The 26109-nt window shown below is 39.0% G+C and overlaps 1 protein-coding gene across 1 annotated transcript in view; it reads right to left on the reverse strand.

Moving 5' to 3' along the window:
• NT5DC1 (5'-nucleotidase domain containing 1) overlaps window positions 1-26109 on the reverse strand; it is a 130015-nt gene that overhangs the window by 8386 nt on the left and 95520 nt on the right. Inside the window, exons 9-11 of the mRNA XM_026045656.1 lie at window positions 13831-13949; window positions 12637-12795; window positions 6946-7114 (exon numbers count right to left, since the gene is read on the reverse strand). Of these exons, the coding sequence (XP_025901441.1) occupies window positions 6946-7114; window positions 12637-12795; window positions 13831-13949 (447 nt within the window). The remainder of the gene's footprint in view (window positions 1-6945; window positions 7115-12636; window positions 12796-13830; window positions 13950-26109) is intronic.

Genomic DNA, 26109 nt, shown 5'->3' on the forward strand with positions numbered 1-26109 from the left:
TGGACAACAAGTTGACCATGGGACAGCAGTGTGCCCTCATGGCCAAGAAGATCCTGGGGTGCATTAAGAAGAGCGTCTCCAGCAGGTTGAGGGAGGTGATGGTCCCCCTATACACAGCCCTGGTRAGGCCACATCTGGAGGCTGTGTCCAGTTTTGGGCTTCCCAGKACAAGAGGGATGTGGAGCTGCTGGAGAGAGTCCAGCGCAGGGCTACGACGATGATCAGGGGCCTGGAACATCTGCCCTGTRAGCAAAGGCTGAGGGAGCTGGGCCTGTTCAGCCTGGAGAAGAGRAGGCTGAGGGGGGACCTGATCAGTGTCTATAAATACCTCAAGGGAGGCAGTGAGGAGGAGGGGGCTGGCCTCTTTTCAGYRGTRGKCASKGATAGGACTAGAGGAAATGGCCATAAACTGAAGCATCAAAAGTTCCACAGTGAGGAACTTGCCAGTGAGGGTGCCAGAGCCCTGGAACAGGCTGCCAAGAGAGGTTGTGGAGTCTCCTTCTCTGGAGGTCTTTAAAAACCGTTTGGATGCAGCCTCGTGCCACATGCTGTAGGTGACCCTGCATGTGCAGGGCAGTTGGACTAAATGATCTCTAAAGGTCCTTTCCAACCTTAGGGATTCTATGATTCTACGAAATGGTGCCTCTTTGGAGGCCCTTTGAGGGAAAAGCCTTGTGTAGTTCTAAGCTCTATTCTGGAACTGATCTTAAAAAACCACAGGCTACCACATTCTTCAATGAAAATATTAAGACTTAGCTTAGTCTAAACAATTTTAAGAGAACATCAAGAACCTACAAGCCGATGTTGATCTTAGAGGGACTTACTGGTGAATTTCTGTTTCAATGCCACCCTGAACATACATGAGGTAGGTATTGCTTTTGCAGTCAATCAAAATATATGGTCTGAAAATTAATACTTAAAAAGGCAACTTTTTCTTAATCAGTAATGCCTCTGGTCTAAAAACAACCAATTCTTCTTAGACTAGAGACATTACTGATTAAGAAGAAAGAAGTTACCTTTTTAATTTTTGAAGATATGAGAGCTACACAAGGAAAAAACAGTGAAGATTGAGCTTTTTAAGCAGTGAAGACAAAGCCTATGCTGTTTTCTTGTGTGTTATCGTCTAAATCCAGAGGGAATATGCTTGGCAGCAATCCAGAGTACGTAAGTGTTTTTAGAAATGTTTTTATCCATATGCAATTTTGGGATATGTAAAATTCCAATCAGATCAAAAAATATTTTCAATATTTGATGACTATTATTTCTACTGTTTTTCACATTCACAAATCATCGACACTTCATATTGCCACCAGTGTTTGGAAAGAAGCAATCTAATACCACCCCATAACTTGGGCTAGTCAAAATCCAATTATAGCTTTAATTATGGCCTGAAAATGAAATTATGTTGCCTGACTTGAAGAATAAAATAAAAATGACTGAGTGGTTCCCCTTTTCTTAATGAGTTGCTCATGAGTTCTCCCTTTAATCTCTGTACTTTGACATCTCACAGAGCAGAATAAAGATTATAGGAACATTTCTGTCAGTTATTGACTAGGAAGTAATCTTTTGGATTATGCATGATTTGACAAGGCCTTCAGGGGCAAAAGTCAATACACCTATGTAGGGGAGCAAGGAAAGGCTAAATAAATTGTAATGCACTGAAAAAACCCCACAACTTTTCTACATTCAGAATTACTACCAAATAACCAAATCCTTCGTGAAACTATATATATATGTATATATATATAATAATGTATATGTCAAATTTTTAAAGATATCAATAATAGCAATTGCCTATATCAGCAGAGCACAAAAGGAAGTTTAAATCACATTTTGTTAAACTTAGTCTGTAGCTGATCTTGTATGAATACATTCTTACACTGAAACAGGTGGGTAAAAGCACAGTTGAAACAGAAGCCATTAGAAATTGAAAGTTACCATTAATTAACAAGTAATTTAGAATACAGATACCTTTATATTTTTAAGTACATTATATGCCCATTATTGTATGATTTGAACAAGCAAGAGCATATAATTATCACTTGTTACATGAAAGACAAATCTAATTTTAATAGGAGCTGGATTTGGCTGTAGATGATGTAATTTCAATGAAAAAAAAAGTGTATTCTATTACAGTTTTTTGGTTTAACTTCAGCAACAACTAAGAATGATAACATTCACGATATACAAGTGCGTACATGATTAGAAGTTTGGTTAATGATAAAATAAAGAGCATTTTTAAGGATTTTAAGTCAATTTGTAATAGGTGGGCCTTTATATCTGTGACATTCTATGCCAGATTTGCTATTCTTGGCACAGTTGCTTTTTGTTTTCTAATGTGCAGATAATTTTCATCTCTAAGCAAAAATATGATCTTCCTTGCCATGGATCACTTGCATTTTTATCATTATATTTACACTGCAAGGAGACTGAGTCCTCAAACTCCTGCAGAAGGAGGCAGAGAAMAGATTCACAGACTTCTTTAAAGGCACAGCTTTGATGACTAGAATTTTTCTCTGGTACTAGCTAAATGATATAACAATTAGGCATAAGGAAAACCTTACAGACTGATATGGGCAAGGCATGATAAGATTTCATTTAGGTTTCATTCATTGCTATTTTAAAGAAAATACTTAACCCTCATATGTGACATAGGCTTGATTATCAAATAGCCAAAGTATGAAAGAAAGACTGCAACCATAAAAGTTAGATTTATACTTATTCTTCTTTGAAGTGCAACTGTTTGAGTTCCTATATTGCTCAGCCTCCTATTCCTGCTTGCAATCATTTTTAATCTTATGGCAAAACTCACCACTCACAGATTAAGCAACAAGTTCAGCAAACCAGTGCTGAACTAATTTGCCTTAACTAAAAATCATGAAATTTTAAACAAGTCTACCTAATTTCTCTTTACTGGAATTTAGAGCCCTCTTTCTCAAGGTCTTTTTTTTGTTTGTTTTTTCAACAAAGAAACTAAAATTCCTCCATAAACTCTAAAATCTACACGGTTACTAATCATGGAACTCTTTGAAGGGGGAYTTAAGTAAAAATATCAACCATGATGAGACTCAAAATAAAAGAGGTCGTTTAACATATGCCTATTTTAGATTACTAATAAATGGCAATCTGAGATGGCATTACTGGCTAATGATGCAGGACACATCCTTATGTACATGGTCATTTGGAAATGTGATCAAACATTAGGAGAATAACAGTAGCTACTTGAAGGTACAGTTCAGATAAAAGAATTTGGTAGATAAGAGTATCTGGCTCTACTTGACTCAAATCAAACCTTCTAAAGCCAAGTAGGATATGTTACACACTGCGGTTTATGCAAAATTTCATTCTTCAGACACCCCCCCGCTATATCCTTTAATTTCCATGTGGGCGTTGGGGGTGGAAAGTTCCCACAGTAATGGATTCTGGTCTTGGAAATCTGGCTTACAATATCATTGTGCTTTAAAATGGTCAAAAATTGTGAGGGAGCTGTAAATATGGAGAGATTTAATAGCATAAAAGCGAAGGAACAGATGGTCTTGTGAATGAATAACAGGCGTAGGAGCATGGGCTTCTATTATTTTATTAACCACTTACTGTCAATATAATCATGAGTTCCTCAGCTTTCAAAATACTTAAGAAAAGCTTCTCTGCTTACTGAAGTGGTTAATAGCCCATAAAAGACCTTTGACATGTTTAGAAGGCTTTCAGTTTAACTCATTTCCTCTTACTATTATAGAGATACAGCCATAAGGCTTCTCATCAGTTAAAACTTTCTTAATGTCTTCTTAATGTCAGGGTGATAATATCTACAGTGAGGAGTTTCACTTCTGTCTGAGTTCCCATCCAAATCAAAAAAAAAAAAAAAAAAAGTAGACAGAACATAACATGAAAGATCCTTTCTGTCCTTTGAACCATTTTAGCAGTAACCAAAATGTCCTTTGTTTTCTGATCAAGGAAAATCTTCAAGGCCTGTCAGAAGAGGTTAGACGACAAGCTGTGACTGAGTTATCTAGAATCTCACTAATATTTTGCCMGTTAGAAACCAGATGAGAATTCAGAATTTCTAGTGCATCTTTCAATGCAACCAGATTTTGGGCCATATATTGAATATTCAACCATACACGGGAGAGAATTAACAAAGAATAATACAGAAATTTAGTACAAGAAGATAATGAATAATAAATTGGTCTTTTATTTATGAAGTTGTCATTTTACTAATTATTCGAGCAACTGAAGGGCGTGCTCAGTTACTTTATATGTTGAATAGCTAAAAATTGTGTAAGCAGCATTCCCTGTGAAATCTTTTTCCTAGAAGAGTTTTTGATAAATACCACATTGCTCCATTTTCTTATCTGTATGAATTCTTTACATGAAAATACTAAAACGCATCAACACCAAATTCATAATACTTTGTATGCAAAAAAAAACACAGAGAATTGTCAAAGCTTTATGCTGTTGTTTTTGTTTGGCTTTGTTTTTAATACCAGCATCTCTAAACAGAGCCATAAATTTTAAAATATTTTATATATTTCCTTGATGTAACAAAAAAAAAAAAAAAAAAAAAAAAAAAAAAAAAAAAAGCTCTGAAAAGTTTTATTTGATAAAAATTCTGGTAATACTTTCAAAGGTGTTCTCACAAGAATCTTGAGGAAAACTGATCATTTTTGTTAGATACTATTTTGTCAAAAAATCTTTTTAAATAAAAAGAAAGTTTTTAGAAGTAAATCAAGTTGTTCTTTCTCCCCAGATGTATATTACATTCAAGCAACATGAATCAAGTGTAATTTAAGGACAGTGTAACTGTTTGGCTTTCAATTAACATTTTGCAGATCATAATCTGTTAGGATATTTATTTCTATGTGGCACTTACTGTAGCTCTAGGAGATACACAAAGACCAGTTCAGCTATTACTAATAATATAGTTAGCTGGTAAAGGAACATTTGGCCCACACCATCACCAAAACAGTACTGTGGCTGCACATTTGGACTTGGACTTTCTTGAGGAAGGGCCTACGTTTTTGCAAATTGGCAGAGGTAAGTCTTCTGTCAGCAGTAAAACATGTGAGAAGAACAGGAAAAGACAGAGTGCATTGGACTCACAGAAAAAGTTTGAATCTCTTGCAGCTAGTTATTCCAAATAAACGCAGCTAGGCTTTGACTTGCAACCATAGCCAAAAACTCGAGGGCTTGGCAAAGCAGGGCCTCATGCAGCTTGCTGTAACAGGAGTCACACAGGTACGCTAAAGGAATTCCTCAACATCCATAATAATGAACATCTGCTCTTCAGTGAGCAATAAATACCTCGCTCTCCGTAAGAACCATAGATGGTCTCATGCACTCGGCTTTGAGTTTCTTTCCAGGTACAAAGCTGCGAGTTAGAAATGYTAGCTCTGAGCTGCCCTTTAGCTCGGGGATGAGGGTTGTGAAGACACCAATTGCTGCCCCACAGTGGGTTGGATGCAGTGCAGGAAGGTGCTTCCCAGGACAGTGTTTGGGCTCTGTCCAGAATATGGAGTGGGACATGGCAGAGGCTCCGCAGCTGGTACTCAAATRGGAGGCAACACAGCTGCTTTCCTCCTACCCTTCCCTGTAGGAACTGGACAACAACTTTACTGGTCTCATCTCTTYATCTGCCACTGGAAACTTTTGAAACCTTTCCAGTTTAAAGCCTCTGCTAGGCACGTAAGCTGGGCTGGAAGGCAGATTTTCACTCACTAAGGCTGCCCAATATATTTCCTATAGGCCAGTGTCTTTTTCAAGCAAACCCCAGAGGGCATCGGGAAAACGTACTGGAAGGGAATTTTACAGAGGTTGTCTCTCCTGGCAAYTATCCTTGTTATTTTTGAGCTCTGTGCCTCTAGGCAGAACTATACACTGTAGCACAGTAAATGTCAGAAGTGTAAATAAAATGGTGCACTGTATGAGTTTATCTGTTTTGAGACATTCTTATAATGTAGAAAAACGTGTACAGCGTAATTGCAAAGACCAGCTCTAGCCTAACTTTGTCATTCACTGACTCCAAAATGTTATGAGTTTTTATAAAAATGATAATACAACTTGTTTTCTGGCAATTGAATAGAATTAGTTGTTTTGCAAATCTGAAATGCTCCTTTAGAATAAGTTTTTAGTAGTTGTTTCGCAAATCTGAAAAACTTGTTCAGAACAAGTTTTTTATTCATTGGCTTTAGGCAGGACTCCACCTGAACACAGGCTTAGTAGTTAAACTGCAGTGTCCTTCATGCTGCTAAGCACAAAATTCGTTCAGGCTCAATTCATTTTAGGGCTTACTTTGAGAAAAGGGCATTGCTTATGAAGGTCTTTTTTTGTTCAGATAACAAGAAGATTCTAGGCTCCAGTACTGTCCATAATGAGGCTGTTTCAAAAGAAACGCACATATCAAAGAAAAAAACAAAAAAGGAAAAAAAAAGAGAGAGAGGGAACCTAGGCATTTTTACCAACGTTAGATTTTTATGTTCATTCCTTTTTATTTCAACTGTTGCAGTATAAGTGAACTGATTCAGAAAAGATAACAAGTCAGATTAAAGGGAAATATATTTGGAAGCAGAAAAAAACACTAGTAATTTTGCATGTGTGTTTGCTTCCTATTCTGAAAGCAGAAACATTAAACTGCTGTGGGGAAGTCCTGACCAAACTTGAGAACTAACCTGCAGGCTCTGAAATGTTGAGTTCTATTTCTAATGTAGGATAAATATGCATCTATTATTTGAAGATAGTAAAAGCAAAGCAAAACAAAACTGAACTGGGTTAGCAGACAACTATTACAAGCATAAACAGTAAATTAATTGCTAGTCATATATTGTTAAGTGATATTAAGAGTATTTTTGAATGCACAATGGACACACAATCTCAAAAATAGATCTACAGATGACAAAATTACTACTATAAATGCTACATGTTCATTAGGGAAAAAAAAAAGATCCTTACCTGCTATTGCTTCAAGACTAGGGATTGCAATAGTGCTGTAAGTGCTAATGCATTTACAGGACCATGTGCTAACTAAAGTTTCCTCAGCATTTCCCAAGCCTGGCAAGCTGTCCACGAAGAAAGAGCCCCACTGTTCAGATACAGAGCAAGGAACTTTGGGAAGATGTCTCTGAAAAAGAGATAAATATGTAAGCCTACAAAAAATATTCTATTTTACTTCCTGATAGAACTACAAATATTAGTTTAGAAAGCCTGCATTGTTTCTCTGGTTTTCTGGGGAAACTGTATGATGCCTCAAGAGCAATGTGGCTTAAAAATACTGTGGAAAAAAACAGTACAAATCTTTTTCTGAGAAAGCCCCAAACTGCTGTTTGTGCAATTTATTGATTCCCTACGACATATGAAGTTGGTTTTAAATATTTTTCTCTTAACAATGTTTTATTCATCATGTATTTTTTTATTTAGCATGACAGCACAAGTGGCTTGCTACCCTTCTCAGCTGGGGAAGCCAGGTAGCCTGTGACACAGGCTCTAGCCCACAGGCTACAGGAATCTACCGTAAGCTGAATGACAGAGGGGCCAACTGCAAAGAAGGTATTATTTCAAATGTACTATTATATCTATTTCTGAGCAAAGTTGATTTCTAGACACCAACATGTGAACTCATTATATTTAAAAGAAAGTAATAAAGTGGCATTGAGAAAACTGGGGTTTTTTTTGCAGTTCATCTTGAAAACTGCTATATATTGCCATAAGCAGCCAGAGAAAACTCTAGAAACCTTTACTAAAAGATTAAAAAGTGGAAAGTAAATCTGCAAACTATGTTACAGAAAGTCTGCTGAAGTCATTTGTGTGCAAAGTATATTTTCAGACCAGCAAAGTGMAGAACAACAGATATCCTAGCCTGTGCCTTCAGATTTGTGAACTTTTGTACTTTTTTTTTTTCATTTATCCCCTTTCTTAATAATTTTGAGAATGTGTTGAAATAATTCTTGTTTTATGACAGATGTTCTTGGTCTTGATCACAAGAAAGCTGTAAAAATTAAATGGAACAAAAACAAACGCCACATATTTTTTTCCTAGTGTTTCTGAGCAGCAATTCTTATTCTGAGCATTATTTTTTTTTGCAGAGAAAGAACCRATTTGGACAAATGAAGATACTGTTTGAAAACAGATTGGAAAAAAAMCCCCATAGCTTTAATTTCAAAATAGCAGTTAAGTTACAAGCTGTGTTTAACATGTCTTACATTTATTTCACCAAATCTTACCTTTCCATGTGAATCCCAGGACTTTACATCAGTTATAACTCARTGTAGATGCTATGCTGAATTAAAATCCATTTGCCAGCTGGATGACACATGCAGAAATCTCTTAAGACAATACCAGCTGTTCAGATTTTTAAATAACAACAAAAACACTGGCCCACACAAGCATTTGGATGCATGATGGGCTCCTGTTTACTGACAAAAGTAAACATCAGAGGCTTCTTTCTTTTGAAATAATTACGACTGGTTCAACAGGCAAACAAAAATCGCAGTCTGAGGAAATAAACTGATTTTTTTCAGAAGCTGGATGGTGGCAATTTCTTCCTTGTCCTCATAAGGAGGGAGAAGATAAAATTAGAAATTAGAAATTACAGCCCATGTCTTTAGTAAAACCAATAATATTAAGTATCAAATTACCATCAAGTCACTTGATATATCACTTTTATTATTTTGCTGCTGGCTTTTCTTGCCATGACACAGGTACTTTAATAGCTAGGTTACACCTACAGCTCAAGTCCAAAAACAGCTGTTGATGCTTCCCCCAACAAARTGCCCCTAGAAAGCATCGGATATAATTCCCGAAGAATTCCTCATCGCACATGAAGTGTATACAGCCAGCAACCAAGTCTGGACCATGTACTGCAAAGTCTGCAAAATTAGGTTGGAGTTTTTTGGCAAAATCCTTGCCCTTTGCACAACTGGATATGAGCAGATGCACATGCAACCGTGCAGCCAGTCAGCTCTGGTCACTGCACTACCAGATCTTACAGAGCCCAAATGTGGGCTTGCTCCAACTGCAGGACAGAAAAGGCTGGGAAGTGCTGGGCCATCCCTCTCTTGCATGCAAACCGTTTGCTCTCAGGTCTATCAGTCAAACAGTACCACGAGGTCAGATGCTGACTGTGACAAAGCCTCAAGGACCGAGTCTGGACCTCAGAGAAGTAACGAGGGTACCTGCTGATTCCGAAGTCCCAAGCTTTTCACTAACTTAAACCACCTGGAATGCTTACTATCACCTTTGCTCTAATAACTGCAGACAACTAGGGCCTGTTACCCTAGTAACAGTATCTGTTGATAGGACCCTTGGGTAAGAGCAATTTGTCTGCTTACCAATGGTCTATTTAAAATTGAAATAGGTGTGAATCGGAGGTGAAAGAATAAAGAACATAAATGAAAAATACATCTGAGGAGACTTGTGCATGCAGTCTGTTCACATCTTTTAAAGACATTTAAATGCAGATTTGCCATCCAGTCTTTGTACCAAGTGCAGGACACGAGGATCGCTTCCCTGTGTACTGCACAATCTTGCATTCACTATCATGGATGGTACTGATGGTCACAGCGATGGCCATGTGCTTTGTGCCACTAAAACCACTGACTCTTAGTGTCAGAAAAACGAAATGTAGTTTTGCCTGCATCACTGCAAATATTCAAGCTGTTTCTGTCAGCACAGCTCTGCTGAAAAGGGGTCATGGCAAATGGATATCCCTGTATAACACAGCTATGTTGGTCTGGGCAAGGAGGCAAACCTGCTGCTCATCTACCTTTTCTGTAGACGCTTCTCCTCACAATCTGTGAGTATACATTAAACATCTCAGCCATGATCATTATAGCTAGATTGAGGCCTGGACCACTACAAGCAGGCTTCCTTTAAAAAACAGACAGTCATCAGATCCAATTATAAACTAATAAAATGCATTTCACTCAGGGATATTCCTTTATGAATACTGTTTATCTTATCGGGCTTCACGACACCCCATCAGATTGTTCCTGAAAGTGCAATTATGTATTAAAGATAAACAAGTATAGAGAGATAAATAGAGCCAAAAGATATAGAGTAATTAGCCCTTGTCTGAGGTCACTTAGACAGGGTCCTGGAAATAAAAGGGGCTCAAGGGATTTGATTTTCCCCACCAAGCAGTCACAAGACAGTACTGGAAAAAGAAATTTTCCTTCTAACTGAAGTCTATCATTTATATTTGCCAGCAATTTCTTAGTTCTGTGCTCCATTCATTCCCATAGCTCAAGCTGTTTTTTTTCACCCAGACTAGCTTCTCTGTAATCATTTCCCTCGACATTCTGGGATGAATTCCAGCTTTTCTTAGAGTTTTCATTGATGAAATTGATCACACATTTAAAGAGCAGAAGGAAAAAAACAAAGCATCTAGGAAAGCAAGCAAACCCCCAAGTCTGGGGGGAATCTAGTTTCAACACTTTTTTTGTATTTTTTTCTCTGCATGCTGCAATACACTTAAGAGTTGCATGAATGGTTTTAGTCTGCTATTCTCTTGCCCATTTGGTTATGACTCACATACTTGAAAGGACTGTAGCTGTTGCCATAATTTCACATCTATGTGTATCTGGTTTGGATCATGCCCTCAACTGAAGGGGAAAAGACAAAAAAACTACTAATGAAAATGGAAATTACYAGCCTCTCAGTTTGTGGAGGTTGTGTAACGAAGAAGTTTCCTTCTTCTCTGTCTTATAGTGATGAAAACATATATAGCTGAACATATTTAGCTGAAACATATAGCTGAAAATATTTTTGGTAATTTCTCTATGAAAGATAGAACTGTAAATAAGAGATAATATTTTATTTTATTTTAATATTGTATGGCAAAGATTGCTAGAAGGAAGGGCTGCATCTTGTATTAAATTTTCAGTCCCTCTTGCCATATGCTGCATGGCATGCATATTGCTGTATGCTGTATGGCATACATGCTCTGCAACAGTAGTTTTCTTTTATTACCAACAAATGGGAAGGCTAATTAATAATATTAAATCTAATMTACTAGTACCTGCTTTTCAAAGCAGCTGACTTTTTTCAAGCCTTTGAATTGSCTTTTCTCCCCTGTTAACCAAAGGGCTAATGGGAGAAGGTGATTAGGGGAATAAAACTAAAATGTCCATAGGCTTGCAAAGGGAATCTCTTTGAACTACTCCTGTTAAGTCAGTGATGTCCAGTCAAGTGCAGAGATATGGATGTGACCTGTTGTGCAGACTCCAGGGAGCAGCAGGGTAATGAAATAACACCCCTGACCTACCGGGGCCCCTGGCTTCGCACTCCTTTAATCAACGCAATTCATTTCTCCCGTGCTTATCTGCTGTCACTGGTGGCGGATGTAAAGCGCGCGGAGGGTCTGTGTGGCAGACACGGTGTCTTACCGAGCTACCGCAGTCTGTTACCAGGCTTAGCAAAATGTCATACCCCTGTCTAAAAAACTCAGTTTCCCGCTTGATAGCTACAGYGAGAGAGAGGATGGATCTGGGGAGGAGTTCACCAGATGTACTGGTGATGAACGAGATAAAACCRAATCACCATTAGGTGCTTAGAAATAAGTTAAAACTCAGTAACTTTTCTCTTATACTTCCAGGGAAGGAAATGTGTGCTGGTGTGCTGTTTAAAAATGTATGCTTCAGAAGGCTATATTTAAAATGYGTAAGAAAATATGCTCGAAAAAAACAGAACCCAAACCTTACAGAGATCTAAGTTCCAAGCACTAAGGCAGCAGAGCCTCCAGCTGGAAAATGGCTAAAATTATGGGGAAGAATGTTAAATTTTTTCCCCAAAAAGTGCTTGGACTAACTGCAATTATAAGCAAGTGCCTCTCAAGCATTCACTCTCTACAGATTATGAGAGATCAAGCATTCTATTTAGCATTAACAAGAGAATATGGAAAGTTGTAAGAATAGTAGGATACTAAGAGAATAGATTTCTTCTTTTTCTTATTATGAGGGGCAGATTGCCAGAGGTACCTTGCCAAAGCTGTGTTATTTTTCCTGAATACTAAATGCAGGAGATACAACTCCACTGAAGCACAATTCACTATCTACTCTGTTCTTAAGCAGCAGAAAGAAGAACAAAATATAATACAAATTTCATCTTCTATGGGAGAACTGAATAGTGACAAGAGTACTACAGCTAATTAAAGGCCTTGCTTCACAAATGCAGTCAACCTAAAAATTACATTATTTATCGAGGCTAACCCTCAGTAGCCTGCAGTTGACCTGTCTTAAAAGCTGTCCCTCTGGTAAACAGGCTCATATGAACTGTGAAGAGTTCAGGTGACAGACTTGTGACAAGGAGTGGTAGAKTTTCACCTTGTGGAATGCAAGGCAGGTTCTGGTTACTGCAGAGGATAAAACTATATCTTTTTGGCTAAAGAAGAACACAACTCCCATCTTTTTCTGTGGTTCACAACTGGGCTTGGTTAGGGCCAATGAAYGAAGACTGCGTCTCATTGACTGCGTGCTAGAAAATGAACTCTTACAACGTAAAGCATGATGAGGATGTGCCTAGGAGAGAACCTATCACTGCCAACAGCCTTGTTAGATGACCAGGTTTCTTCTCAGTGCAGGCAGCACTAGGTTTTTCTGTAACTTACTTTCTTCTATGCTATGAAACAGCTGCGAGGAATTACCTTACCTCATATTTTCCTTTCTTCTCCAAGGGCTCAGATTCAGTCTCTGCAGGCACCATAACTTTGTCCCCTAGAAGCTCCTCTAAGATGAAGACAGTTTCCCAGTTGCTATAGTGACGAGCTGGGAAAATATCCGAGTGCATGCTGTCACCAAAATAAACAACCTACGAGGGAAGGAGCAAATTAAAAGTTCTTTGTATATGAGAAAAACAAGCAAACCATATTTTAAAGACAGAGGAAAAACAGTTTTAAAGCAAACTAATAAAAATTCCTTCATGTTTACAGCTGGCCACAACACACATGTCTTATTAATATTATAGTCTTGGGTTTCGGTTTTTTTTTTTTTTTTTCCTCCCCAATCAGCTCACTTCCAGATTCTCCATGAATAAAAGGACTAGCCCTGCATACCTTCTTATTCGACCTGCCAGTGACATTACCAGGTTTGGGACTAACACACAAGACAGTTCGGAGATTTCTGGAGGAGTGCAACAGCTTGCCAGGAGGCAGTAGGAAAGCTTAACAAGAAAATATCCTAAAACAACATAATGCATTTTAGACAACTCTGGAAGAAAGAAAAACATAGCATCTACTGCTGATTCAGAGCTTTTTGGCACCTATGTGATATTTTACCCATTAGGACCAATGTGCTCCTGCAGTCTTCACTGGCATTTGAACCCAGCCTGTACTGTAAACAGCGAGATAAAATGATCCTAGTTTTCATTTATGCCATCTTTTCATCCAATCCTCTCCGCAGGAAAATTACAGAAAAACAGTTAACTGGAAGATGATGAAGACACAGGCAATTTTAGCCTTAATAACAGGTAACTTTAGCCTTTAGCCAATGCAACTTTTTTCCACACTTTATTTATAGCARAAACAGCTACATCCCCTGCCATCTGTTTAGTACAAGGTCTATTTACTAGGAACTAAATAGGAAATATTATGCACTGTGAAAGATGTACAGTGAGCTAGGAAAGAAGTCTCTCACCTTGTACAGCGACTGCCATCTATGTAAATGCTAGCTATGAGTTAGAATGATGAATTCACCTTGGAAGTGCAATGAAATTACTCAGTTCAGAGGATAAACAATACAGTCTGATGTGACTGATTACATCATTAACATTCATGCAAGCTGATCTGATGAATTTTAGACTGAAACAGGATGTTTTAAAGAAAATGTAGCCACATTTGTAACATACCTTGGGGTCCAACTTGCCAGTCATCTTCTTCAGCAGTTCATAAAGATGGATAGCATTACCTTGGGAATACCAGCCAGGCTTATCTAGGGATAACAGAGCCTCCTGCTCTTCATCATTCTCTGAAATCACCAAGCAGAATTGCTTGTTGTTAATGACAGCAGCACATGCTCCAGTATTTGTGAGACATGTACGAAATGGCATGTTCATAGCCACAAGACATTAAAACAGTTCCAGCATCTGGCAGGAGCTTCAGTTCCATGTGCTGACCACAGGCTCAGTCAAAGTAGAGCTGTGTCTGCTCATGTTCAAGGAGGGGCAAGTAATATATGACTTTGTGTGTCATTATGTTCAGGAAGCAGGAAATAAACAGGGGAAACGTGTGTGAGAAAAGAGGCACTCAAGTCACAGAATCACAGAATGGTTAAGGATGGAAGGGAGCTCTAAAGATCTAGTTGAACCCCCCTGCTCAAGCAGGGTCACCTAGAGCATGTGGCACAGGGTGGCATCCAGGCAGGTTTTGAAGACCTCCAGAGAAGGAGACTCCACAACCTCCCTGGGCAGCCTGTTCTAGGACTCTGTCACCCTCACAGGAAAGAAGTTCCTCCTCACATGGAGATGGAACTGCCTGAGTTGCAGTTTGCACCCATTACCCCTTGTCCTGTCACTGGCCACCACTGAGAAGAGCTTGGTCCCTTCCTCCCTACATTCTTGCTTCATGAACTTACACATGTTAATCATATCCCCTCTCAGCCTTCTCTTCTCCAGAGAAAACAGGCCCAACTCAGTCTCTCCTCATACGAGAGATGTTCTAGTCCCTTAATCATCTTTGTTGCTCGCCCCGCTTTGTCGCTCTGGACCACCTCTATAAGCTCCACGTCCCTTTTGTCCTAGAGAGCCCAGAACTGYACCCAATGCTCCAGGTGTGGCCTCACCAGAGCTGAGTAGAGGGGCAGGATCCCCTCCCTTGACCTGCTGGCAACACTCYTCCTGATGCAGGCCAGGATCCCATTGGCCTTCTTGGCCACGAGGGCACACTGCTGACTCATGGTTAACTTGGTGTCAACCAGGACTCCCAGGTCCCTCTCTGTGGAGCTGTTTTCCAGCAGGTTGACCCCTAATCTGTACTGGTGCCTGGGGTTATTCCTCCCCAGGTGCAGGACCCTGCACTTGTCCTTATTGAACCTCAYGAGGTTCCTCTCTGCCCAACTCACCAGCCTGTCCAGTTCCCTCTGGATGGCAGCACAGCCCTCCGGAGTGTCGGCCACTCCAYCCAGCTTGGTATCATTTGCAAACTTTTACTCAGGGTGCACTCCATGCCCTCATCCAGGTCATTGATAAACAAGTTGAACAGCACTGGGCCCAGTACTGACCCCTGGGGGACACCACTGGCCACAGGCCTCCAACTGGACTYGGCCCCATTTATCACCACCCTCTGAGCTCTGCCATCCAGCCAGTTCTCGATCCACCTCACTGTGCACTCGTCCAGACCACTCTCCAAGAGCTTCAGCATGAGGATATCATGGGAGATGGTGTCAAAAGCCTTGCTGAAGTCAAGGTAGTCTCTTCTACAGGATCTATAGAAAAGCAGGAAAAGGAATCTGATGGGCTTCACCTCCCAAATATTTCACCAGTGAAGGGAGAAAGTCACATAGACGAGAATGACGGAGATGTTGCTACAGATGAGGGGAGAACGTAGGGAGGAAGGGGTCGAGCTCTTCTCAGTGGTGGCCAGTGACAGGACAAGGGGAAATGAGTACAAGTTGAAACACTGGAAGTTCCATCCCCATGTGAGGAAGAGCTTCTTCACTGTGAGGGTGACAGAGCYCTGGAACAAGCTGGCCAGAGAGGTTGTGGAGTCTCCTTCTCTGGAAACCTTCCAAAGTCACCTGGACGTGACCTTGTGCCACATGGTCTAGGTGTTCCTGCTTGAGCAGAGCGTTGGGACTAGATAGTCTCTAGAGGCCCCTTCTAGCCTCAACCATTTTGTGATTCTGTGATCTAAGACAGTACCATGAGATTTGACATGGTAAGTAACATCGTGTACCGTTCCTCACTGGCAAAATAAAGGCTACTCTTAACACTGACATAAATATAAGAAAACAGGTTGCAGTTCTGATGACTTCAGACAGCCTTAGATCAGAAGAAGCAACAAGTAGTTGTGGCTATCAACCAGTTCTGGGGAAATGAGGAGGAGATGATATCGCTGCTGACGATGTAAACTTTCTGTATATATTTCACATTGGCAGCTGTCAGCTAACCACAAAAAATAGCAGAACCTGAAACTCTGTGGTTATCAACTAACTGTGACATAAGATTAGCTTCTGGCTGGTTTTGAGGCAGCTGCGTCTGCCCTGCCTATGTAACTTTATTGTTTATTCARGTCCATGTGCTACTGCCAAATGAGCTCCTTTTACCCTCATGCTGGAGCCAAAATACTAGCCCTAGTGAAATGATAAGCTAGGTCTTTATTTTTATCCTGGTGAAAAGGGGATGCAAGCCTGTACTTATGACTTAGGTAGAACATCTGCATTTGAATCTTTCTCCAGCTTTATACAACTCTTCAAAACACTTAAAAAGTGTTAGGAAGAAGACTGAGACAGAATGAGTAAACTTTGCTTGGTTAGAGATTGCTGCAAACTAAAAAGTAAATTTTGGAAAAGCAGATAATGACAAGATGGCTTTAAGAGCAGTTAAGATGTACAYGGCACAGGAAATTGTTCCTTGAAGTAAGAAAAAAAGAGGAAGAAAATCTTTCTTTAATATTACGGATCTAAGAATTTGAATAAACACAGGATTTATTCTCAGACGAAACAGTTCTATATTAAGGATGTTTTATAAACTAGGAAAAAAACAAGGTAATTCAAAGTTGACATCAGCAACTCATGTGGAAATTACAATATCTTTGCCTTTGTTCTCCTGCAGTAACCTAACAATAATAAATATGGTAATATCCATAAAAGAAAGTCTTTCTCATTTTACATTTCCTGGCTTTTAAAATAGTTTGACCGAACAGCTTTAAACTGAAGAGAAGTTTTAAAAAATTTTGGGGGGTATTTTTAGATGTATTTGTAAGTCTGGCTGGAAAAGTAGATACAATTTTCAAGCAACAACAAGATGTAGAAAGAACACTTATCAAAACTGAACTCCTTTGAGTCGTTACCAAAAAAGTTTCTTGCATTAGTAAAGGCATACACAACTACCATAGTCCATGACCATGATCTGCCCATTCAGCTACTCAAGAAAAACAAAGCTGGTACTAGGGGGGTGGGTTGGAATAATAACCTTTTTGTTGTATTTACAAATGCTATGTGTTACAGCAGCACCAGGAGGGTCCAGCAGAGAGCAGGACCCTGCCTTGTTGCCTCTGCAGAAAAGTATGAGGACAGTCCTGACTGGGAAAAAAAAATCACTCTAATTACAAGGTTGAAGATCTCTCACTCTATGTGACACGTTATTGTCACCCCTAGCACCGCTACTCATCTCACTTGATGCATTCAAAAGAGGCTTGTAATTTATAGCTAGAATCCAAATTATTTGGCTGGGCATACTGGAATGCAGCAGAGAGAGCAAGAAGCATTTTCTACAGATGCCAGGTCTGGCCACTAACTCTAGGGCAGTGATTAAACTAGGATCTTTACTGATAAGTAGTTGAAACTAGGGAAAAATACCGTTCCCGTTCCCTCCTCTACACAGAAAAGCATCAAACAGCATGAAGATGTCTCCTTCATTATGGGAACACTCATTATGGGAACACTCATTTTGGGAACAATTTTGGAAGGCGCTCTCCAGAAATCGTGTAAGGTCCATTGTGATATTTCAGTTGTAGAGTTACAGGACTAATGGATCTAAACTTGCTTCCTAGACAATCTCACATGTCTCCTTGTGCCCAGACAGCTAGTCTGTGGCTGATATGTGGCTGACTGTGTCAATTTTATTGCTGAAGTCTAAAATGGGAGCAAATTTACACTTTAATGGGGTTTCTGTTTCACTAGGTTATTAATGAGAAGGGTTTCAAAGTCAGTTACAATTTTTTGTGGCAAAATATACTCATGAAAATTACTCTTGGGCACTGGCTATAAGGCCTCTTGCAGCAGTTTTGCCATGTAAAAATGAATACATAGCAGCTTAAAACACTTTAATGATACTGTTTATTTTCAGATTGCATTATAACCTTGAGACAGCAGATAAATGATCGTACTCAAGAAATCTCTCTGGTGCCTGCAAAAAAGCTGCAAAATGTGATTTTGATAGTTCCTAATGTATCTTAGAGGTTCCAAGTGTAACACAGGCTACACTCAATCAGACGAGAGGAAATCTGTTGCTGACCTTCCTTCCATTTTGCAGTTATTGATTCCTGAAAGTTCATTCAGAGGTCAGAAATGCTATAAATATTGCTTCAGCAGGAAGAGACATATATAGGTGGGGATGCTTCAGGTCATGTAAGTTGGGAGGAAAGGGAGGCGTTCTGACAGTTTCAAACGGACTGGATAACCAACAAGAATTTCTTAGATGATTTACACTGAATGACTTGCTTGCTTCTGAAGTCTAATATATCACTGCAGCCTGGATTACTGGCTGCAGGCTGAAAACATGCCACAACATGAAATGTAAAAATACCATGCAAGTGAAATTAAAATAATTAAAACCAGAAAACGATTCTATTAACACACACACCAAAACCAYAACACTGATTCTGGGTAATTTTCCTGACGGGAAATTACTGCTCCTTTCTAACAACGAACACTTCACTCATGCTGGGGCAACACTAATACTCTTGGAACGGCAATTTACATATTGTGGTGTTTAAGAAGGAGAGAAATGCATCCCAATGCAGAAAGCCACTCTGATCACGAAAAGSAGACACAGTTTTTAAAATAAACCATTTCACTAACAAGTATCCTCTTTTCTTAAAGTGCATTAAAATGTCAGTTGTAGGTTTATAACACAACGTGAACAACATCCAGTTTCATTCTAAAAGACTATGCAGAAAGTAATCAGCATAATTTATTCCTATATAAATGACAACTGATGATAAGTGACTTTGGCACAGAATTGCTCTTTGAGAAGGACTACAAACACTTCCTTACTGCAGTGTGCTTATCTATGTGCTCATAGATACCATATCTATGCTCATATCTATGCTCATATCTATCTGCCAGTTATGCCCTCCCCAATAAAAATACGAATACAGGAGGTTTTTAAGGTTATGTCCACACTGAGTATTAAGCTTAGGATTTGAAGCTCTGTCCTTAGCCTGATGTTTATCTTGTGTTAACCCAACCCATGGGACATGGAAGCACCATCCCTTTCTTTCAGGGCTCTGAAATGAGTTTATGTTTTGACTGTTATCCATCTAGAGTCAGTCACACCTACACTGAGGAGAATTTTATCGGGTCATCTATAAGGCAGACTGTCCTCTCTAGTGCTTTCTAAGTTAGGTGGCCATTAAGTGGCCACCAGACACAGCTGCGAGGACCTGCAGCTGGCCCATCAATCCTGGACCGCTYTGACCTCCCTGGCTGGGCCATCACTGAGGGAAGAGAGAATATCCAAGTGCCAGCTGCAGTTTCTGTATAAATCTGGATAAAAGGCTACCAGAATGACAAGCAGCTCTTAAAGGCTCTCTCTAAGWATATGCGCTTAGCACAGATGTGAATGTGTGTTTAGCACATTGAAGCCTCCATTTAGACATCAAGAGCCTGTTACAAAACAAATAAATATTACAATTCACAACTATCATGCTGAKATACTTCTCTGCCATTCAAAATAATGTTATTTCAGACTTGGAAGACATTAATATAAAAGCTTGGTTGTATTCTGGCCTGGCTTGCAAGCACAGATAGCATGTCCACGTCACTTAAGAAATACAAACTCTATCTTTTGACACGGGGTCAGAGCAGGAAACMAAGTCTTTTTAGGGTAAACTGCAGGGAACTCTATAAGCAAAATGCTTCTAGTGGCTTCTTCCAGTTGTAAAGGTAAGAAGAGGACATGACAAAAACTGTAGGGTTCCCCTACAGACCTTTCTGAAGAAATTAAGTACTTACAAGGTGGCTGAGGGTAGACGTTTACAGCATAGAGACACCATAATGTTGGCTAGCAACCCAAATTTGTAACATAAAGAAACTGCCATTCTTGACTGGCTGTCAATTGGCTGCATGATTTCTGCAAGGCCACAGTGTCACTGTCTGGYCCTGCAACTCCTGGAGCACGTGTGGCCGAAAATGAACATGGCTGAGGAGCTAAGAAAGCTCCACACGGAGCCGAGCCASAGAAAGAGGGATGCACTAGTGTCASTGGGGCTCCTTCCCACTGGGAGCAAATGAGGCACCTCAAGGGAATGAGGACAGGGGCCAAGGGCAGGTGGGGATGTGACCCCTCTGCACTGCTCTGTGATACTATGCCATTAGCTTTTACTGAAACTCAACCCTACTCATCTGATCCTCCATCCTCCTCATCTGATCCTCATCATCCCCTTTCAACGCCATAAACCTAATTGAAATTTTTATAACAGCTGATGGATAATGTGATACCCAAGGCTTGAGACAGCACGCCAGCAGTTCTTACCAAACTGGCACCGCGGAAATTGGAGCGGTGCGAGCTCCCTCCCTACGTCCAGATGGAGAAAACATCCCTCCTGCATGAGTGATCCTCCACTGGTCATGTAGAGATCTTGATTATSGGAGTATGACTACAGTAACTTGGAGTATGCAATTTAACCCCCATTCTTCCCTTAACTGTAGCTACTGAGATGAAATGCTGGGAAAACTTCCCCTCGGCACCTAAGCCACCCATTACACTGAGAAACATTTCTTTAAATAGAGAGAATTCTTTAAATTTCCCTCCCCTCCCCAGTTCATTGGCAGACCATGTGGTTACTGAAACTTGAGAATCGTCTGCACTTTCTCAGGGGCAGCAGGAGGGAGGACTTAACTGCTGGTACAGATTCACGTGGGTATTACTGTGCCTTTTCATGCCCCGAAGTACTTTTATGCCCTGGAAGCAGCTGCAAAATCCATCAGCCCTACACGTGCACCAATGCTCACTAATCTGACTGGATGAGAGCAAGGAAGTGATAAGAAACAAATAATTCCCTTAGCATGACAAATTGTAACAAAAGGTTCAAAAGTGATTTTGGCTGTCTGCATTTTTGGCTGCCCAATCTGATTTTTCAGAAAATGCTGAGTCTGAAGATCAGCCTCCCTTCCTGCCCTTGTGTCATTCTGCCATATGTTGGCTTATGCCTGATAAAACAATGAGTGAATCAATCAAAATGAAAACTCATTTTTGAAAAAAAAAAGTGCAATTTTACAYAGGCAGTAACACACTTTAGCTTAATACCTCTACCTATAGCATATGTACTTGTGGATATGGAGAACTAACAAGTAGTAACCCCTAAAAGCTGACAATATTCCAGAAGAATAAAACATAAATTGAGGTATATATATATGCATATATATAAATACTTTGGTATAAATAACAGTATAAATAAAATAAAGATAAATCATTCTCTGAAAAAAAAATCATAGTAACACATAGATATTACTTTTCCAGTTATCAAGAAGAACATTTTCTTCTTCTCATAATGATCTCGAGTTCTTTTGCTCATTTATGAGGGCTAGTAAGATAAGACAGCATACTTTCACATTTCTGTGGGCACATAGGAATCATAAACTTATTGGAGRACAGAATGAAAACAAGATATGTGCAGTTTTAGGTTTTCAGTTTTACTTAAATCTTCATTTTTTAAAATTGAAATCTGCTTTACTATGGCAGGATTAATTGTACAAAATGTTAGAATACATAGAGATAATACTGAAGTTTTACTTGTTTATGAGAAAATCAGTATTTCCATCGTAGAAGTTAGTAGGTAGGTTATTTTAGTAAGTTTTGATTTCAGTGTTACAGGAACTGAAAATTACATATCACTACAGGTTCAGCAATTTGCTTTCAAATCTGTCAAAGCRTTAACTTTTTAACTTCTCAGGAATAGTTTGGCTAATGAACAAAGTGTTTCTTTCATTTAAAACACTAATATGATGAAACAGAAGCAAGGCCTTTTTTTCCTGGTTTTGATTTCCCGGATATGATTCATATCTAAGTTCCACGAAATATATCCTCACAGTGTATTTCACACAGGATTRGTGAAGTCCATAATTTTATTTAATCCTCCAGAAGTTCTGCTTTGGGGGACTGARGAGGGACAGAAAATAAAGAATTTCATTTATTCTTTGCAATTTTCTTGTAATTTTTATACAAAAATTTGGACATTTGTAGAGTACAAAATGGCAAGATGAGCTTCCTCTTCCAAAGAATTTTACTCTGAACCTTGTGAGCTTTATCAGAAGGCTTCAGAGCCTCATAAATGAGAAGCTCCCAATATGCAGACATTATGTCCCCAGACGATCCTATCTTTATCAATGCTGCATTCACTCCACAGGTCTCTATTTAATTACAGGGAGAGAGACAAGCTTTTCCTGAAAGCAGCTCAAATTCAAGTAAGCATGGCCAGGTGYGGTATCTGTGTGGAAAAGTGACATAATCATTTCAAAAAATCGTATTTCAGCTCAAGCAACTTTCTGCAACCTTTCCTTTTAGGATATGATTCACAGTTATAAAAATTTAGACATGTCAAGGTGTTACTTATGCTACTGAAGTACTGGCTGTCCATGTTATAATGGAGTCAGTTTTTAAGATATAGAGGATTATTAAGTTCATTTTCTACTATGTGTGAATTCAGAAAGAAAATGACCCAACTGGGGGGAATTTTCAAAGGAAAAATACAAAATCTTTTGACTTTTATCTGGGTAGAACTATGAATGACCACTGAAAAGATGTTACAAAATTGTGCAAAATCTCCAGAGCATCTTTTGGACTCCATGCACCTAGTAAGACACTTTTCTTGGCTTATTTCCCAAGTCCTTTATTTTTGAAATTATGGCAAGGTAACCTAGAGTGTCTGGTTTAAACTGGACTCTGATGGGGAACTATTTTGTCCTTTTTTTGGACTGTGACTAGGGCTCAGTAGTACAGGTATAGAGAAAAACCCATTGCACACAGGCAGATACTGAGGCTTGGTGGCTACATGGGTTGTGCACTGAGCTATGGATAAGCATTAGAGAAGAAGAATTAGAGAAGCTTTTAGGGTAAAAAGAACAAGCATATGAATGTTGTTTGAAGGTATTAGGAAATGGGGTGAGCTGGAGGGAAGTACAGAAGATGAGGTCACCGGTAAGACATGCTGATCTAAGCTGTCACTTCAGCAAAATGTCTCAATTAATTTTAATTATTAAAATAAAATCAGGACACACAAAGCAAATTCCTTAATCACTGCAGAATTTAACCTTGATTTATCTCAGACTCCAGAGCAATATTTACTGGAGCAAGGCATACTGGAATTTGCTCTTGGCCCATACACTTGCACGGTGAAAAGCTACAATGCAGTGTGGTGGGCAAAAACATCCTGCCATTCATTTACTTGGCCTCAGATATTAAAACAATAGTTCTTCAATCCTCAGTTAAGATTAAAAAAAAATCCATTTCTTAAGACTTCATTTACTACTAAGGYAGAAAACATATCATGTAAATGGGAATAGCCAATTTGACTGAACAAGCATATCTACCTAAGGCAATGTGGACTCTGTTATTTTTTCAGTTCCTTAAAACATGTTCTTTAAAAGAGCATAGCAATTGCAAGATCTACTTGAATACACATATGCTCTGCTGTGAATACAGAAGAGAAACCTTCATTAACCTTTATACAAAAACTGCTTACTGAGCAAAGTTTGCTTAATTAGCAGAAAAACTCACTCTCCGTTTTTTCTTAGCTGATTACACTATCTAAAACTCCTAATTTGATTTTATTAAGTAATTCTGCTTGAATTTCCAGTTCTTCAAATATCAGCTGCTTTTGGCAGGCAGCAAATCCCAGTTTTACTTCAGCCTCTAAAGATTAACTTCTTAAAGATTCTTCTAATCTCTGAAGATTCAAACTTGCACAGGAAAAGAAAAACAAATAAATAAATAAAAAGGCCTCTCCCCTTCTTTCCGTCTTTAGGAAGACAAAACGGTTTTCTTAATTCTTGCAGGGTTTGTTCATTTAAGTTATCTCATAATCCTGGTCAAGGTTTCACTAGACAAACACATCTTGCATTCAAGCACTAGTCAGATCATTTTATGCTGAAGTTGTGCAGCTGTTTATGTTTATACGTTAAAAAATGTGGAGAGGATTGGATACATACTACCACTTTCTTATATTAGCACATATTTCAAGTATCGAGATAAAAGCTTGAAGGAAGAACTGAAGACAAGTAATGTTCCTCTACTGTTTATTCTAATATGTAACAAAAATCACCCATGCAAAATGGGAAACATGGGAGGAGGAACATAGACATAGAGGAACTGAGACACAGCAAGTGAAGGTGAACTCTCTGTCATATAGGTTCTCTATGTGGTAGTTTTCTGTTACATCTGTCAGGGGATTACACTATTTTTCCACCAAGACAAAGTTTCTGTTGCACTTGTTTGTTTTTCATGCTTGCAAGTATTTGCTGCTTGCTAATTTTATGTATTTTTAGAGATTACTTTGCTTTATGTCCAAAACAAAGATTACTTCCATTGCTTTAGGGAGAAAGAAAAGGGGAGAAGAAATAATTACCTATATCCAAAATAACTACTTATGTGCATGGACATGAATGCAGAAACAAATAGAAAACAGTTTAGCAAAGGGAAGTAAAACAGTGCTATGCAATAGTTCATGTAGAATGGATCCTAGCAGAAAGAATAAGACTGTTTTGCTGTCTTCATTAGAAGATACAATGCTACTTGAGCATCTAACATTCTTAGCATGAGATCTATTTATAGTGAGTATAGTACAATGCTCTTCTTCACTTAAGAATTAAAAATACACTAAGAATAATTTAACTCTAAAATGTGATTACCAACATTGTCGCCAGGGAACGCTAAGAGAATTTGGGAATCTCTCTCCCCCTGTACGGAGAGCTAGAGTTTCAACTTAGTGCTGCATTTTTTTGCTACTAGTAAAAAGTAGGTTTGGAAGTGCCTTTTAAAGAATTCCTCTCTGTTCCTCTTACTATAACCAAATAAACAAAAACAAAACAAAACAAAACAAAAAAAGCAAAACAAATAAAAACTCTGAAAGGAAATTTCTCAAATTAAAGAAAACTTGGAATAGATTATCTTTTTCCTTTAGTGATATGCAGATATCTTGCAACTTCTAGTTTGTGAGGTAAACTCATTTCCAAAGATGCCATAGACAGAAGAAAAGAGGAATACCCACCTCCTCCCTTAACTTCAAATTGAAATACAGCAGTATAAAAAAGTTAGCAAAAATCTTCCATTATAGAATGYGGGAACTGCTACTAACAGTTTAGAAAAACATAAACACAGCAGAATTTCAAACATACTAGAAAGACACAAAATATGAAAATCAACACAGTGGGTGGTCTTGCTCTATTGTCTCCCTTATCTTAGGAAAACGTTCAAGGGGCAGCAATATAGAGTTTGGCACTTAACATGTATTTGAGCTTCACAGAATCTCCCCATGGGGAAAAACCTTGGTGCATGTTCATATATTATCAGTGAATCCCAACAGGAGTTTTGCAATCTTACTTCACTATGGAGAACCATTAGATTCTTTTAGTATTTTCTATATTTTATTCCACATTATTTCAGTCACTTCCAGAGGAAAAAAAAAAAAAAAGGCTCCTTTAAAAGAGCCCTGGTTTTGTGCTGTGAATATTTGCCACAATCACTGCACACATTAGTCTCCATTGCACAAACCCCCATCAATCTGTATTTTCTTAAGYGAAAGCACTAAAGAAAATTATTTTGGAAGCGTGCTGAGTAATTAGGTGGCACAGCTAAGGGACAAGCTACTCCCCAACGTGAGGAAAAGGAGAAAATCAACTATGACCCTCTCGCGACGGGCTGTGCTGGAGCTGCATCCAGCTGCCAAGCAGGATGGTCTCTACACAGCTTTGCTCCCTACTTGCTTTGCTCTGTGGATGATCCCTACTTGCTTTGCTCTGTGGTAGCCTGGCTCCTGGCACAACGGATTGGCACTTCAACCATAGACTTCCTACATGGGAAATCAGCCTTAGCATTCATTTTAGGTGGAAGTGTTTGGGGGCCCATCTCTGGAGATATAGGGACAATTTTGTGGCTCAGTGGGCAAAAGCCAGTGTCTAAATTCAAAGGAGGGTCAAAGAATGTGACAAGGCTGGAACAACTGGCAGAGATTTCAGACGTGCTCTTGAA

The sequence above is a fragment of the Nothoprocta perdicaria genome, unplaced genomic scaffold (assembly GCF_003342845.1).
Source record: "Nothoprocta perdicaria isolate Ctin4 unplaced genomic scaffold, notPer1 scaffold_409, whole genome shotgun sequence".
Lineage (NCBI taxonomy): Eukaryota > Metazoa > Chordata > Aves > Tinamiformes > Tinamidae > Nothoprocta > Nothoprocta perdicaria.